The sequence below is a fragment of the Falco naumanni genome, chromosome 8 (assembly GCF_017639655.2).
Source record: "Falco naumanni isolate bFalNau1 chromosome 8, bFalNau1.pat, whole genome shotgun sequence".
NCBI classification, from domain to species: domain Eukaryota; kingdom Metazoa; phylum Chordata; class Aves; order Falconiformes; family Falconidae; genus Falco; species Falco naumanni.
In genome coordinates, this window is record NC_054061.1 from 48,147,889 (window position 1) to 48,165,939 (window position 18,051).

The 18,051-nt window shown below is 42.0% G+C and overlaps 1 protein-coding gene across 10 annotated transcripts in view; it reads right to left on the minus strand.

The window, feature by feature from the left end:
* Positions 1-8,281: 8,281 nt before the first annotated feature.
* The window catches only part of ZNF385B (zinc finger protein 385B), a 168,577-nt gene continuing 158,807 nt past the window's right edge, over positions 8,282-18,051 (minus strand). For all 10 annotated transcript variants that reach the window (XM_040603330.1, XM_040603336.1, XM_040603332.1 and 7 more), the window contains 4 exons: positions 13,828-14,073; positions 12,558-12,736; positions 11,346-11,447; positions 8,282-9,731 (listed from right to left, as the gene is read on the minus strand). In XM_040603330.1, coding sequence (XP_040459264.1) covers positions 9,513-9,731; positions 11,346-11,447; positions 12,558-12,736; positions 13,828-14,073 — 746 coding nt within the window. In that variant the 3' untranslated portion in view covers positions 8,282-9,512. The remainder of the gene's footprint in view (positions 9,732-11,345; positions 11,448-12,557; positions 12,737-13,827; positions 14,074-18,051) is intronic.

An 18,051-nucleotide genomic window follows, 5' to 3' on the forward strand; every position in this document is an offset into this window, starting at 1 on the left:
TCGCAATGTAAAACAAAGCCTGACAGTCTGAAAGCACACCTTTGTAAATATACTTTCCTCCTTAAATGCCTGTAAGTGCACTGTACCTCTTAGTAGCTCACACACCATTCCAGTGCAGTGAGAGCTCCCTCTTCTCTTGCAGTCAGCCTGGGCCACTCTTGTCTTGCTGCCTCCTCTCTGTACCAGCAAAGTATCATCCTGGCACACAGCAAGCACTCATTACAGGACACAAATTTTAATTATAAAATATCTCAAATTTCCATTAATTCCCTTTAAAAATAGATGCAAATAATGGCAAGCAACATATGTAAGGAGTTAAATATTTTCAGGAAGGGGCTAAAACTGTTTAATGCTTTTTTTCCCCATGACAGGGGACTGCAGAGCAGGCCAGCTCCAATGATTTAGAAGGCACCAGAGCATTCCCAGCATTCAGTCCCAGAGAGAAAATAGCAAGTCGTAACTTTTACAATTAACTTTTGCATTTGAAAATGTGGATGTAATTCTTATAACCCTCTACATTTGAACAGTCCTGGTGCCTTTGCTACCACCAATCAGTATCTCCTGCACTAAATCATTTACAGAGAGCAACCACTGAAGCTGATTTATGAGCCTGGTGCCAGGTCTGGCACCACAAAGGGATCAGATGGTAGAAAGTATCTGTGCTTGCGTGGTCCCCCCCTCCTTATGTATTCTAAAGATGGGTAGCAGAGAAGGGGGAGAATATAACTGGAGTCTGTTTAGAATCAGCAAGGAACTGGAATCTGGGATTTATGGTTTGGTAGCTGTCACAGGTGAAAAGCATTCACTAATGAAGTCCAAACTGGTGTCAGATAGATATTGTGTTCCTGTTCCCATCTCCCTTTTCTTGGGGGCTGAATAATTCATGAGCAAACACTCACCTGTGAAAGTCACAGGTAAATCTCATACTGGAGGGTTTTTCTACATGAACTCTGATTGCCACTCCACTGAGGGAGGGAGGCAGGAAGCTGAGAAGCAGGAAATGCCTCTGCCCCTGAGAAGGAGCAAGGCATAGACTCAAGTCACTCCAGAGGATTAATTTTTCAAGATATGGAAGGGGATTACTTAGCCCTAGACTCAGGGTCAAACAGACAACAGGAGACAGATCTCTTGTCCCTCTGATGCATATCAGATAATTCAGCAGCAAAGGAAGTTAAAACCCAGCAACACATCAAGGCATGAATGTACCCTCCCACACTGTGGCTACGGTGCAAACAGTGCTGTTCTGCAGGGTGGGTGGACTGTGTTTGGAGCAGGAGCGCACATCTACATGATCCTAGCAGAGATGAAAAAGCAAGGATGGAGCCAGTGTATTTGTTCTTGTATAAGCCAAACCCCCACTGTTTCTTTTGTGGTGTTTGGCAATGGGTAGGATCACACTATTCAGCCATGAGAGCCTCAGAGCAGCTTTGGTGAAGTCAGGCAGTGAAGATCAGTTTTTGATTCAGCCTTTGCTGAAAATGTTAGAGAACATTTTAAAATTCAAATTGCATGTGAAAACCTGATTTGGCACAGTTGAACATGAAAATTAGTTTTGAATGAAGCAACCACCTGCCTTCCTGAGGAGATAATATATCCCAGAAAGGAAGTGTTTGCAGGCATCACTGACCCTCTAAGGCAAGCATCAGATCCGCCAGAAAATGTGCTTAGCACAGTCAAGGCTGACAGAGCTTAGACAGATAAAATGAGAAGGGTCACGGTTATGTTGTCCCCTATTCTCAGGGTTTCTTATGTGCTAGTATCTGACATCACAAAATCTCCTGCCAGTTTTACTCTCTCTGCAGGTGCTGGGGTAGTAGTTCTATTTTTTGTTTGTTTTTGTGACTATAAGGGAGCTTTAGAGAAGATGTTTAAGGTGGACTTTTTGGTGGCTTTATAGTTTAGGGAGCTGCTTTCAAGTTCAAGGGCAGTATGGAAAAATCTCACTTGCACTTGCTGAAAAACGAAGACAGACTTCACTCAGGAGATGGAGGAGGGAGCTGAGATCTTGACAGGCTATAACGATACTTAAGAGGCTGATAGAGGGCTGGAGAAACAAGTGACAGGGTTTGATGTGGTCAAGGAAGGAGCTAGACAGAGGATCAAAGAGTCAGCTGATAGAATCAGAAGGCAAGGCAGGACAATGCTGCAATAGGCTCAGACTTGGGATGGCAAGAGGCTGACTGGCAGAAATTGATCCTTGAACAGCGGGAAAAACCTCCCTCTTACAGCTAGAGGAGAGGAAGTGTCTAAATGGAAAAGTAACTTGGGTGGATGGCTCTGGGGAGAAGGCTTAACCAAAAATGTCATCTTTTTATGAGTGAGAAACCTCCTGAAGGAAACATAATCCTGGGGAAAGAAGATGGAAAATTCCCTTGCTGGACAAGAGCCGTGTTTGGGTCTGGAGTGCCAGTGAGAGTGCTCATTGCCCGAAGTATTTTGCAAGCTGTGGCTCAGATTTAGTACTCTGACAACACCAACTGGCTGCTGCTGTGTGTTGGGCATTTAAATCTGCTGAAATTACATCATATATTAAAAGTGTAAACCACAGCCTTTGAAAAAGAAGCCTGTGTGCCATGGCTGCTCCTAGCCTAGGAAAAGAGCTCACAGTAGCTAACACCCCCTAATAAATAATGTGTTTTTCAGCACCGCTACAGTCAAATGCTTTCATGCAAGACTGACCTAAACGTGTCCCTTTCCTGATGCATCCTGCTTCACGGGGCTAGATGTAGCCATCCTGGTACTTATCTTGCCTGCATTTTGTGGCTGCGAGTCTGGCTATGCCTGTTCCTCTCCTCAGTCTGTCTGATGGCAAAGGCATCCCTTTCCTCCAGGGCACCTTAGGTCTTCTGTGCAAGAGGAAGCTGTCTGCTGTTTCTAAGTGGTTCTTGAACTAACAAAACCACTGCAGACATCTACACCTACCCAGTCTCCTGTAAAGCGACCGGCCTGATTCTGTCCCTTCACGCAACACATTAAAATGTTTTATGCTGATGGAATATGCTTTAGTACTGTTTTCTTCAGTTCCACCTAAGTCCTTAACATCCCTTTCTCTTTACAGCTCATGGAATTGAGACAAATAGTGGAGGCATTCAAATACTTTTTAACAGCCAGTGGGAAACTGTTGCCAAGACATGAGCTCCACCTTTCAGCTTTCTTCCACTTTCATTTGGCTTGCACAACACAATCACAATAGTTTGCCCACCTTTATTTAAGGGAAAAGAGTCATTTTTGTTTGTATGGTTGTATAGATCTCAATTTGTTTTCAGAGAGAAAAATTTTGTGGTGTGGATTTATGTTTGACTTCATATGGTTAAGCACATCCATGTTCTGTGGATTTTGCTGGCCAGTTCTCCAAACAGAGAAATCTGTCTGAACCTTACCTAACCCTGCTTCTGAGACAGCAGGTGCCCTTTTCTCAGTCAGCATCTTACCTGCAAAAACCAGTGGATGTTTATCAGATTCAGCCAGCAGTAGCCTTACTGTCTGTTGCATGGAGTATTTTTTGTCCTATCATAATCCACCCTCTTGTTGCTGCTTTACTATACTGTATCACCAATACTTCCCTTGAACAGCGAATCATAGAATAGTTTGGGTTGGAAAATCCATACTACTTCTCTAAAAATTATGACCAATTTTTGTATTGATCTTTCCTTTTTAAGTCTGACTGGGTGCAGAAGATATATTGCAGTTCAAAACCCAAACAATCCATTGCTCCAATACACAGGTTCCCAAGGCAAATGCAGAACAGGTGTCAGCTGTGGCCCTTGATGCACTGACAGAAGTTGCTTCGCTGTGAACACAGGATGTAAGCAAGATTGGAGAGAAGTTTTTCAGCTATTAAATTAGTTAAACGGTTTCAGATAATCTACACGAACAGCTTAGTGAGAACATACTTGTTTTAGTAAAACTCACCAAGGCCTGAAACACATCACGCTGCAATTCCTGCAAAGTCCTTTTTTGGCCTGAGAAAGACAACCTCAGCCCCTCCAAAATCCAGTCATAATATTGCAGTACAAATAATTCCCCTCCCTGTCACTTTGACTCTCTCACCTTGCCAGGTACATCCTCCTTTCAGTTCTCCTTTGTCAGCCTATTACAAGTAAGATGCTTATCTTCATTTTTTTCAGGCTTTTGTAGCAGGTGCCCACCGTGTTGCGAACGATTTAGTATTTAGTGCTGCAAAGTTTCCTTCAGCTGCCAATCGCCCTGTAACACAACAATTACTTTGATTTTTCAGCAGAAGGCCTTTTTATCTTTCAGAAATTAGAGACTTGTTTAAGATGGCTGATCTTCCGGAGGTCACCTAGTCCAGCGTCCTGCTCAAAGCATGCGAAGCTGGATCGGGTTGCCCATCTGGCTGCATGTAAGAGATTTCTCAAGGGTGGATACTGCAATAATCTTCCTGGGCAACCTGCTACAGGGCTTATACCACTGTTACTGTGAAACCTTTTTTCTTCTTATGTACGGTCAGAATGCTCGCTCCTCCATCTCCTGGCTGCCTCCTCTCCTCCTGGCGTGGGGCTTCGCTGAGGAACATCGGCCTCTCTTTGCTGTAACCACAGATCAGACACCCGAGGACCACGGCCAGGCCTTTCTCCAGCTCGGTAGAGCCGCCTGGCTGCCCTGAGCACGGCGTGCGCGTTCCCCAGCCGCCTCTGCAGCCTTCTCCCAGACTTGCTCCCCCCCTGCCAAACCCTCCCTCCTGTCGGAGGCCCCAGGCTGGACACGTTACTCCAGGTGCCGCTTCAGAAGTGGCGAACGGGGGAGTTTTACCGCGTCCCTTCACCTGCCGGCCCCCACTCTGCTAACGCAGCGCGGCGTTCAATGAGGCGCCGCCGCCGCCAGGGGGCGCCGCAGGGCGCACTGCCGGCCTCCCGCGGCCCGCCCGCCCGCTAGCGCGGGGCCCGCCCTGCTGCCCGGCCGCGCCCTGCAGCCCCCCGCCCGCGGGGGCAGCCCCCCGGTGCGGCGCCACAACCCGCACGCTTGCCCAGCGCTCACCATTCGCCACCCCACCGCGGGCCAGCGGGCAGCACGTTAGGCGCTCCTGACGCGAGCCCAACGCCTGGAGCTGGGTGGCCCGGCCATTCCTGTAGCCACCCACGCTGCCCCCCCTCGCCTGCGGGTTCCCGTGGGAGCAGCTGAAGGCCTTACCGAGGGCAAGGCTTACGCTGCTCCCCCTCGTCACAGAAAGCACCTGGGCCGCGCAGGCACCATTTTGCCTTTTGCCAACCCATGTTGGCCAATCCCAATCACCTACCTGCTTTCACGTGCCTGGATCCTCTTTCTTGCCATTTTTGAAGACGGGCATAAAATTGTCCTTTTCCCAGTCACTGGGGACCTCCCTCAGCGCAGCCTTTCAAAGGCGACAGGCGCCATTTGGCCTCCTCCGCTGCGGGCTTTGGCAGGAGCCGGCTCTGGGCATCCGGCACCCAGCACGGTGCTCTATCAACACAAATACATATGAACTAAACCAAATAGAAACATTTCTAAATCTGTTACTTTAATCCAAAACCATCACAAGATCTACGAATTCTAGATACTAAATATATATATATATATAGTTTTACCTGAAATGCTGGTTGTTCCAATAAATACTTGCGGATGTTTAGGTTGTCACTTGAAAGAAGATTGCTAAGAAAAAAATAGTTAAAAAAATATACTAGCCATAGTAAGAAAATCATCATGACCAGGAGGTGACATCTGTGAAGATTTACTGTCCAACCAAGCATGAATGAATAGTACGGTACCTCACTTATTCAAGGTGACATGTTCAAAAGATATACAGCGAGGCTCGCTGGGTCACAGCCAGATGCATAGAGATAGTGAAATACTTCCCACATAGCTTAAAACAATCATGATCTCTTTTTTTTTCCCCTGACAAATGTGACAAATCCTTTTGCACAACTTTTCTGAGCATAAAAATTACAGTCCAGGATCACAGAGTAAGGAATTAAAGTCATTTATTTTTAATGAAGTAATCTCTTTCTTATAGGAAACTTTTATTAGTAAATGGACCCAGTGTAACATTATGATAGGGCTTCAAATGGTGATATGGACAGGGCAACGTGCGTGCTAGCATCTGTCTTCCTTCTGTTATCTGCCCAAAATCAGAGGGAAAGATTTTGACCTGCAGAAATGAGAAGCACACATACTAGTATCCTGCAGTGGTCTTAGAAGATCCTATTTGTATTATTTTTTAAAAAAGTATGTATCTGTATAGACTACTGGATCCTATCTTCTGTTTGACACCCTTTACGGAAATATTTCACAGTACAGGGACCATGATCCAGCCACACACCAGCAGAAAGTTCCTGCTGATGTGCCTGTGTCCAGTCTGAATCTTTTTGATTCTGCTACAGAAAGATGGCAGTGCCAGGTGACAATCCCTGACACAGTGTCCCTTGTAACATTTGACTTCTTGAACAGGAACAACTTGCAGCTCAGGGTGCAGCGAACAGACCTAGAATAACAGACACATGGGAGAATGCGATCCTATTACTTTAACCTTATTACCTTAGTGGTTTGCACATTCAATATATTTATTCAAAATTGTAACCACGTTGCAAAGTTTCAGTACTAGTTCTTTGTTATAAAAACCCCACGAATTTCAGAGCCAGCAGACTAATGGTATTACACCTCAAAAGAAAAAATCCCAACATATAAAAAAAGCAGCTCATAGCCTTTGCGCAAGTATGATACAAATTTCCCTTCTCATGTAGAGCTTGTTATAGACCTAAAACGCAAGATCCCAGCAGGCGTATTAAGAGGGTTTGCCATTTATCATGGGATTATCATCTCAAATGCTCAGTCCTGCACGACATGGACAAAACTTTGGTGGCAAGTGCAGTTACAGTACACAAAATACAAGTTAACACAGCAACGAGTACAAAGGGTGTTGAGTATGAATCTGAACATGAGCCTTCCTTGGCTTACAATCATAGTCTTTTAACTTAGCTTGTGAAACACAAGGAGCAATTCCTCTTAGTGCCGAATAACATGACACATTCTTTCACTCTTAGTGACCTAAATATTTCTCCAGGGTAAGATGCTCTTTGGAATAATCAGTTGTCCAAGAAATCTACACACCCCTGGCCGGTCCCCTCCTTCGTGCAGGGTTCCTCTGTTTTACATGGGACCCTTTCCAATTGCAAAAATTTGTAATTGCTTTAAATTTCTAATCACAGTGGGCTATAAAAAGCCAGTAAAATAATGTTTTAATACAAAGACAAGTCATTTCTTGAAGAACCAATTAAAATTCACAGTTCTGTAAACCTACCTCATGTTGGACAGAAACAGGCTCCTCATGCAGGTAACTGCTCTGGAAGCAGCTGAGCACTTAAATCTGACTGACAAGCATGAGTTAACAAGTCAGATGCACACGGAAGACTGTACCCATACTGTCTTGTAATTCTCACAGTCCACAAGATTAATACAACTGTACCTGCTTCCCCAGAGGATGCTAAAAGCCCAGATTCCCGCACCTACTCCTTTGCAGGCGATTCTCCAGCAAACCATCCTCTCTCTCACAACGCAGTCAACTGCTCCACTGAATAGTGGAAATTGGGCAGAATTAAACTTGCAGAAAATGGTCTCTAATATGTTGCAAGTATGAGGTGTATGTTGGTCTGTAAAATTCTCTATTATAGTTTTTATTCCTTGGCCTTTGTAATGGCCCTGTTGGCTTTGTATTAACCCTAACAGCCTTACAGTTCAGTCTTTTTTACTCTTGTATGCTTCACTTTTCACTTCATATTAACAAAGAAAAGATTTTTCCAGATCAAGCTTTTCAGCAGTGAAAGAGGTCTTTTCAAAGCTTCCCCAAACACCTGCCTTCAAAAGCCTGCTGCATCAGGCAGCTGCCTGCTTTGCCCATGCCTCAGAGCAAGTCCTGGCTCTAAAGTGACTTGCTTCCAGCCTCAGGTATGCCCAGGCTCATTTTAAAGTTAATCCTTAAATCTCCATCAGAGATGGCATAACCATATTGTGGCATTTTAGTGGTGCAATAATAAAACATTACTCTCTTGGCTCTATTGCTTCTTCCTCTGAACCTCTCCTGTCGTGAATGTTTACAGTCTTACTGCAAAAAAGCCCCAGTAAAGGCTGTAACAGGATGTAGCAAGGAAAAGACATTAAAACACAAGGGAAGTAAACACAGGTTCTGTAATTATACTTTATTGCAACTCTAATGCTTTGTCTGCTCCTGAGGACTCCTTTAGCTAAATTTATTTGTTTGAGGCTTTTTTTTTTTCTTGTACCAATTAATAAACACAAGAAGTATGTATATTTTTCTTATTATTTTATTGAAAAGGTACATTTAAAAAAATACACAGACATTTTACTATTATGGATTGCAGATAAAGATGCTCTAAAAGTTAATTCTATTTTTTTCCCTTTCTTCCACCTGTTGTCCCCATTATCGCATAATGACTTCAGTCTGAGTACTGTATATTGATTCACCTTTATAAAAGGGTTGGGGAGGTAAGAAGATAGGTGGGGCATTAATGCAGTATATTCAGTAAACAGAGAATACGGTCATTTATAAATATTTCATGTTCTGTACATTATTGCATTAGGGAGCCACAACGTTATGCAGCATCATTACAAAGAAAACTAGTTAGAAATGAAGAAAAAAGGATATTTACGTACAAATGCATGGATCCATTGTCTTCTTGAACAATGCATGTGAGCTGTTGTAATGTGCAATTGAAAAGCTTTTTTTCTCTTTAAACATTGCTTAGCAACACCAGTGAGGAAACAACAAAAATAAGTTAAATGAAAGTAGCAAACAAGTAGTAATCTTAACTATATGTTATATGGCTTTCTATTTTTAGTTTCTCTAAATAAAGTGTGACACAAAAGAAATAATTAAAAGCTTCAGCGCTGCATTGCTTTCAAACATTTGCACAGAAACTAAAAATATTAAAATCAGACATATGATACATTTTTAGTACTACACAAGATACACCAGGACTGGGCCTAGGACAGTACACAATCCCTGTCAACAAGAGCACACTGAAAAAATAATAAAAAAAAGGACGCAATTAATTTTTGAGATGTTATCCACAATCAAGCATTTGGTTCATCTACTTTTTTTTCCACATTAGATTATACCCCCACTGGTTTTCAGAGAAGTATTTACATAAGTGTGAGCAAGGAAGACCCTGGTTTTCAAGTCTGTCAGGAAAATATTTTATGTTCCTTGATGCCAAGGTGCATCATATACATAGCAAAAAAAAAAAAAAAGAATATTTAATGGTATAAATTTTATGAGCCATTAAGTTTTTAGTAAATAACTCTATCTGGATTAAAAAGAAGAGACTGAGAGAGAGAGCTGTCTAGACTCCAAAATGCAGTACCGTCAATGATGAATTTTATGGTGGTGTTGTTTATGGTGGTTGGTTGAGATGTGATGGCATTTCAAAAAAGAAAGATATTTCAAAATCTTGACCCCTTTGCTTCTTTTCTTTTACCCTTTTTACTGGCCATAGTTATCTCTTTCTTACATCAATCAATCAGTATGGTGCAAAAAGTATGGAAGCAGGCGTTGCCCGGATGGGACCATGGCCTGGTCTGAGGAGAGCTGGTGGTATTGCAGGGGCCTGGAACAAGGAGGCAGAGGGCCGAGGAGGAAGCGACAGAGCTGATGATACAGCTGCAGCTGCAGCAAGAGGAGATGAAAGGAAAGCAGGTGCCAGTGGCTTAATCATGTCCTTCTGGAATGCAAGTTTTGCCTGGAATAAAACACAAAAAACCAGTGTAAATACAGTTCTCCCCACGCCCATTTTCACATGAGGGAAAAAATGAACCCTGACAAAGGGCACACTGTGGTTCCTCACAGAAGCCTCATGTCAGCTGCTTAGGAGTTTTACCCATATTGCCTTCTTATTCCCAAGGTAATTAAAGCAACCAAATCATACATTTAAAGATACATAAATCTTATGAATTTGGGGGCAGCCATACTGATGTTTGGAAGGAAGCATGATTTGCAAGTGAACAACTTCGTGTAAATCATAACTGTGTAAGCCATATTAAAAAAAAACATGATTAAGACTTCAATGGCAAGAGTCAAATTTTCCACTTGCAAAAACGAACTGTAGAAAAGTATACTGGTCAAGATGGGAAACTAGTATTAGTCCAGTCAACTTTTTACCTGTCAATGCAGAGCTGGTCTTTTCAAAACAGAAATATTTTTTAAGATCAATATCATAAAGAATTATTTCTGAAAGAATTATTATTCAGTTTATGATGTACAATCACTGCTGGTATTTGTGGCGAAAAAGCTAACCAGAAATATATACACTACCATCTCACTGAAAATGGTTTGCATCACAATCACGTTTGTGGGGGCAAAGATACTCATATCCTTTGTTACTGGAAGTCTCTCCTTATGTAATAGATGATCAAATGATGTATTACACAAGCAAAGAAGATTAGTTTGTGCAGAACCAACCTATCTAATGGGGACACTCAGACAAAGCCTGCAGCATTTTCGTTTGCCTCTGTACAATTACAAATACATATTAATATTTCAGCTTTTAAAGGCTCTTCACATGCTTCCTTGTGTGCACACACATTGGCATCTCTCTCTTTCCAACCTATAAATTGTTTTTGTGCCATAGATGGCATGCACTTTTCCCTAATGAATAAAATACAGGCTGAGTCATGAGCAAATAAACATACAATCTGTGCTGTGCTAGAGCCAGCCTGAACTCTGGCTGCATCTGACTGGCAGAACCAGCTTGGGGAATTCCTGAAAATGCAGGTGGGTGTGGAAGGGGAATGGCTTGGGGCACAAAGGCAGGAGAGGTGTTTTGATGGCCAGTGACAGACACAGCCCCAGCATGCAGACAGGCAATCAATTCTCCCGAACACCTGGTAACTCTTGTGCCAACATAATACATCCACATAGCACTCTGTTTTGCTGTATGCAGACAACGAGCATTAGTATTTTGATATCTTGACATCTTATATCCCTTTCCCTGATTGCACCCACCATAACCGAGAGTTATCTCAGGTCCCCAGAAAGGCAGAGTATATACGTTTGCAGGCTTCAAGAAGTGCACCAGCCCAGCAGAGCCAATACCTCTCCATGTGGCACACAGTTCACTCCCCATTCCACCGATTACTCCCTTCTTCCTAGCAGTAAATAAGGCAGTGCTGTCTGCATGCCTTTGACTGGGCAGACAGAATACATAACTATCTTCAAACCTGATCCCCATGCAGACTCAGCCCGCAGCGGCAGACACGCTGCAAAATCGTCAGGTCTGTCATGTTCCTGTCTCTGTGGTAGGAGTCCCCAAGGTCACAAATTCACAAAGACAGTCACAAGAAATAAAAATACTTACTGCTAAAATACTTGGGCTGCGCTGCAGTTTGTTGTAAGGACTATATTTAGGTTTCATAGGCTTTCCTGCGACTCTGTCCTTATGCCTTCGGCTGGAAATATGCTGAAATAAATATCCTCACATTTAATTAGCTGTTTAAACATTTCTCCATTTTGAGTTTGAAATTGATTTATCATCAGGATATGCCTAAGCCCCTGTTTGTAAGATAAAGTAGGTTCTTCAGAGAGAGCAAAGATGAGTTTTGCTAAATTAAACATAAAAATTTGGAGCACATCAAATAGAGAATCAGAAACTAATCAAATGGAGCGAATTCTGTGATCCAAGACAGACTCTGCAAATTATTGATATTTTGGTTAGTATTTCCTTTTTCTGCTTGAGGAGCTTTGAACCAGGCAGAGCTGTAATCACTAGGTCATAGGGATATTCAGAAGTAGGAGGTAAATTTCAGTCTTGCTGATGCTGCTTAGTTGTATAAATAATTCAAAATTAGCTGAAGGAAGAAGCAGTACCCAGGGATATGTCTACACCATGCAATTTAATACTATCTTAGAGATAACTGAAATGACAGGGAATGAGAGGACACATCCATACAGCACAGTACCATCCAGTTAGAGATTCCCATTTGGGCATCAAAACCAATGCATTTGTATTGGTACAGCTGTGAACCCAGGGCTAACTGGTTCAGACAGAGCAGAGCTGCATGTTCATACAGCCACGCTGCTAATGATAATGTTGCCCTACGCAATTCAGACATGGCTACAGCATTACCCTCCTGCTGATTGTCCTAAACTGGTGGGTTCATGTCACATTCTCCTTTTCACATAGTGTTAAAAAGTATCGCAGCAGACTGAAACAGCACCAAGAGAGGAATTCGGGGAACCTCAACCCAGAGTTCCTTCCATTTGGGAGACCAAAGTTCCAATCTCTCTCCTGAGCCACAGAAAACTTTTTAACTGGATGTGCTATGGGATTCATTGGTACTGACACCTTGTCCATCTCTGCTTTATGACTCTCAAGCCCATTTTTTTCCACAGCTGAAACAATTAGGTGAACTTGACCTATGGTAAATTATTTAGAAATAGTTGTGGGATGACAGAAAAGAAATAATGAGTTCATGTTTTGCCAAAGCATCTTCACAGAGACCTACACCCCACCTACAATACTGCAATGTAACTAAAACCAACAAAGCAGCCCCAGATACATGCAAGCTACCTGTTTAAGCTGAATTTCTGAATTAACATGAACATCACAGATTTCACAATGAAATGTCTTGTTCTGCAGTCCTGAGCCTTTACTGCTGTTCTGCACCTTCAGCCGGGATCCAGGTCTAGGGTAAGACTTGATGGGACCAGCACCATTCCGAGCCTCAACCATGGTCTTGTGCTTGGAGCCTAACGAGCAAGACAACACAGGTGAGTTAGTGATTGGCAACATGCAACCATGTCCATTAGCCTTGGGCCTTTTTGTAACACATTTATCTTCAAGACAGAATGGTTAAAGTCACCACAGATCAGGATTAACAATGACTGGTTTTGGTCAGTGTAGTTCTCGCTTCCTCAGTCTAAAGGGAAATCAGACAATGGGAGAAGGTTTTATACAAAAAGGGAACAACAGGCACACGGGATCACTGCCTCTCTGTTTGGGCTTAGTGTATGGCTGTATGGCCAATGAGTTTGCTGCTTATTGTTCTGCAAAATCTATATAGCTGGTGAATCATGAAAAAGGGCATTAGTCAAAAGTGGGAAAGGAACTACAGCAATCACTCAAAACCTGCCTAGGAACAATAATACTTCAATAAGTACCCTCTGATTTGGAAGAAATGGCTGATTTGGCCATTTCAAGAATGGATTACAGCTGTAAAACCAGCTTCAGTGGTTTGTTAGCAAGCTTTACATCACCAGCACATCACAGAGCAGCCAGAGCATATTAGGGATTGCTGCTTGTGGCCTTTTAAAGGGAGCACATCTAATCTGCAATAATCATAAGATTCTAGGACATCCAGGAATCTAAGCAGCCTACCCTAAAATTAGCAAAAACATCAAATAACAAGAAAATGTTATAAGCTGTACCAGCAAAAACCCAGCTACTAGAGACAGTGAGATGAAACATGAAAGAGCGACAGAACTGACATTTTAGAAACCTTAGCATTACGGAAACCACTATGATCACACTATGATCATCACTATGGAGGTATGATGGAATCTGATTAGGTAACATGAACTGTAGGGATTTTGTCAACTAGAAGATTATCGAGTACATGAAGGACAGTTCAAAAAAATTTAGAGAGCACTTTAAGAAAATATCAAACACCACAAGTGAAATTGTCATTAACAGAATTTTTTTTTGTAACTTGCCATTGTAAATTTTGACTAAAAGACCCTTCAGTGAAGTGTGGTTACCACAGTGTCAGAAAACCAGCTTGTTACACTGAATTTTAAACATGATAACACACACAACTGACTTGCACTGTAGGCATACTTACCTGTATTGTGGGCTTCTAGTTGTGACAGGGAATTCACAGCCACTTTGCATAATGAACAGTAAAGTAGTTTTTTGGCTTTTTCCTCTTCTGACTCAGACGCTGTGTTAGGAGCTCCATTCGTGCTCTTGGAGGATGAGGCAGGTGTTACAGGTGCCACTGTTGCCACCCCAGGTTTGGGAAGAAAAGGACCCACTTCTGTACTGGACTGCTGACTTGCATTATTAGGTTTTGCTTTCCCTTTATCTTCTAAAAGAAGCAAAATACTTATGTCATAATATGCTGTACACAAAAAAAAAAATTAAAAAAAATCATACAGTAATAGCCCTGTGGTTTTAGTGAACCTAACACGACAGGGGCCTGATTCATCTCATTTTATACAGGACAGCAGCAGCCTTGAAATCTTGTTAAAATCCTACCGTGAAATGTGTGTAATTTGACAAAAGGGATGGTTTTCCTGTTTTTAACGTTACCAGTGAATACCGATGCCTTCAACAAATTCATGCCAGCTGTTGTTGCTGTCATGCTGAAGGTTTGGCCAGTTGAAAGGAGCCCAAGAAAGCCCAAAGGCAGCCAGGGTTAAGGACTGGAGAGCACTCAGAAACATGCAAGGCTTTGTACTGTGGATTACAAAAAAGCAATGTATTTGCCTTTGGAATGGCTTGAGTTTCTCAAAGTCACTGGGAGGACACTGAAAGGCTCCAGCACCATCTTGACATATGATATCTCTCATTTCAGTTGCAGGAGTTGCTTATGGTACTCCGCTACACACATGAACACAGCTGTTAATATTTTTAGGTTTTTCCATGAGCAATTCCCCATATATCTGGAGATCAGATGGCTCCAATTTGCATTCAGTGCATTCCTGTATCACTTCACAAGCATGAGTCAATCATCTGTGCTCCTATGAGATCAGTAGGCAGGTATTACTTCATTTTACAGATGGCGATGGCAAGGTGAGAGATTAAATGTCCCAACTGCACCTGAAGAGGAACTTCGTGCCAGAGCCAGTATTCAAATGCTCCTCGCCCACATGCTGCCTGCTGCTCACTGCATTTTAAGCTGTTCAGCTGCAGGCCTTGTGACCACAAGCCTTACCGGTTGCCAGCAGCAAAACAAGCTCATCTAACAAACATGGGATGGGAGGGGGACAGTACAGCGGTGCTGGTATGAGCAACCCTGACAAAATAGACATAAGAAATGATTGTGTAAGTGACCTGTCATCACACAGAACAACAGGCATCAGATTTTATCATCTAAGCAAGTACAACATCTATATAACAGCAACCTCTTAAAAACTACTTATATCCCATTTGAAACCTATGGCATAGTTTTAAGTAGCGTTGAGCTGATTGGGAAAACTAGGTTCTATTTTGAGCATTTGGTTATCTTTTAAATATGGGCCCTTTCACTTTATGTTTAGAGCCACCCAACCCTGTCTTAACATCACTCTGTGTATCAGGCCAATGCTGGGCTACAAAGAATTCTGAAAACAGGATTGTACCCCCTCCAACAAACGCTTGAGAATGCGTATGAACTATGAACAGGCATCCTGAAACTAAAGCCCACAGTTGTTGGCATATTTCCCAGAAGTGCATTGCAGTACATCAATTTTAGAGAGTTAAAAACCAGGAGAAAGAAAATGTAATAAAAGAATGATGATTTTTCAAAAAATAGTGATAAAAATACTTTGAAATTACACTGTATGAATGGTATTAAACACTGAAAATGATCAAGAACTAAGACTACTATTAGGACCAAATTAATGATAAAACCAGATTCTGAACGTATTTTGATTGATAAAGTATGACAAAAGAAAGAGATATTAAATCATAGTTCATAGATGGCTCAATGTTAATGTCTCTATAGAAGTAAGTCACATCTGCAAAAATCTAGAACACATTATATGATTCTGAGTCTTCATAAAATACAGGTTTTTAATAAATAGCATTTGCTAACATTCTAAATTAAAGAGTTTTCAATATGGAAAGTTCTCAGAGGTGCTAACTTCTACAAAGGAAACATGCTGAACTGCTGCCATTTGTGAGTTCACATTACAGGAAAATAGACTTTTTGTTGTTATTCTATGCAATATTACGCCAGACTGCAACAGGCATAACACCAGGATACATGTGAACCAGCGTGCGATAAAGGAAGGTTCCTCAGTATTTTGCATTTCAGGCCTTAAAAGAATACCACACCTGCAGAACTGCAAGCTGTATGTTAAGATATAGAGACTATTCCCCCGGCTGACTGGGGTTTTTTGTGTTGTCCCCCATGTATTCTTTTTAATCGTAAGCATAAAGATTTGGTGCTTTTGAAAACACTTCCTGGTGACAGAAATAATCTCCTGTGAGCAAGACAGCAGGAGTGGGTCAGCAGGAATGCCAACCGATGTGCATCGAGGCGGACCCCTGGCCTGAAAGACCACCTCGTACAGCAAGTAAATCATTCACGCTCCTGCTTGCAGCCCCTGACCTCACTGTTCAAACTGTCTGCAGCAAGAAGGAGCACATTTTTACTCCTTTGTTTTGCCATCAAGTGTCTGTGGAGCGAGGTCCTGAGCGAGAGTAAGATCTTTAAACAGGCCACCAACTACCATCACAGAGTGATGGATTGCCATCGCTGAATTTAGCAGATGATTGTAAAATGACAGATTTCATTTCCCAAATCTCCTCACTTAGCTGCCCACCAGCTGATGTATTATGTCAATTTTTAAAATACTCCCTAGATTTACAGTGTTTTCGTTATTCATTATACAAAGCAATTCTAGAGTATATAAGGTGTAAAAAGCTAACAAGAAAACTTCTAGAAAACTAGAGGGAAGTTACCAGCATCCAGCTGGGTTCAATTCTGCCAGTATTGCAGCTTTTGGAAAGAACCTCAGTTCACATAATAATTCCATCATTTGGAAAGCTTCCTGACACAAATAAGCTCTTCATCGATGGGGATGTATAAAGAGAGACATACGCCCCTCTATGAATTAATGTTTCCTTCCACCATTCTAAATGTTTAATGCAGAACATCTTCAAAGATCGTAATTGTAAGGTTATTATACAGTTTAACTCCCACAGAAAGTACACCGAGCTAAATGCATATTTGTCACTGCAGTGGGGCCAGAATTGGGTTTTCCTGGCTTCTAAAATCAGAAAATTGCATTTCTCCAAATGGGCTTTTGATAACAGCTTACTGTTTTCAATCCACGGAATTCAAAACACCATTACTTACAGTTTTACGTTTGAGACAGAAATGCCAAGTATTCAACTGTGCAAAGCACAGGAAATGCAAATCACATGTATATACAAAGCACGAAGAAGATTACTCTTTTATTTGTACTTATAGCACAGAGCTAACATATAATATCTCCATGCAGAAATGTAACTGTTAATGCCTGCATGCATATACATACTTCCAAACGGTAATCACCATATAAAATACATGTGGATGGTTAGATGCAGCTGTAGGATTATAGACCTCTTGCTGTTTTTGAAGGCAAGTATTATTGAGAATAGGCTCAAATTTGCTCTGATTTCCACCTGGGCCAGGCCCCATGGAGCCAGATAGAGGCCAAACAAGTGCGTGAGTCCGTTCTGCCCAGGACCAGGGATGCACCAGCCTCTGCTGCACGGCTCGGCAGAGCACAGCTGGAAGCATGAGACCACAGTGGTATCAACCTCTCCCAGAAAACTGTAGATGTGGTTCAATCTGAGTCTGGGTCAGGCTGAAATGCTCACATCTTAACTCACGTGCAAGAGGTTTATTTCGAATCTAACCCATACCATTGCACTGTGTCCAGCTGTGTTCTTTTTGCTCATGGAAAGGCCATATTTCATGTGCGTTAAATTCCCGTCTTTAAATTAAGTCTCCCTTTTAAGTAAATTAAGACTCCAGAGAAGTAAATCAATGGTTCATTTCAAGTTCTTACTGAAGCCTGAATTTATTTTGAAATAGAGCCCAAGGAAAAAATAAAGCAAGCTAATTAAGTACTGCTTGGGGCTCAGTAATATCAATGCTCTTGTCGCCTACTTACATTGTTTCAATTCTGCTTTGAAGTTGTTTTCACATATTTCTGGTTGTTTGCCTTATGTTTGTGTCAGCACCATGTTAAAATTCAAAACTTACTTATCTAATTAGTACTGCCTCATTTCAGCTGTACGTACCAAAGTCAGGACACAGCACAGGATAACATCTGACAGGTTCAAATCTAACAGGTTCTAGCTTCCAATG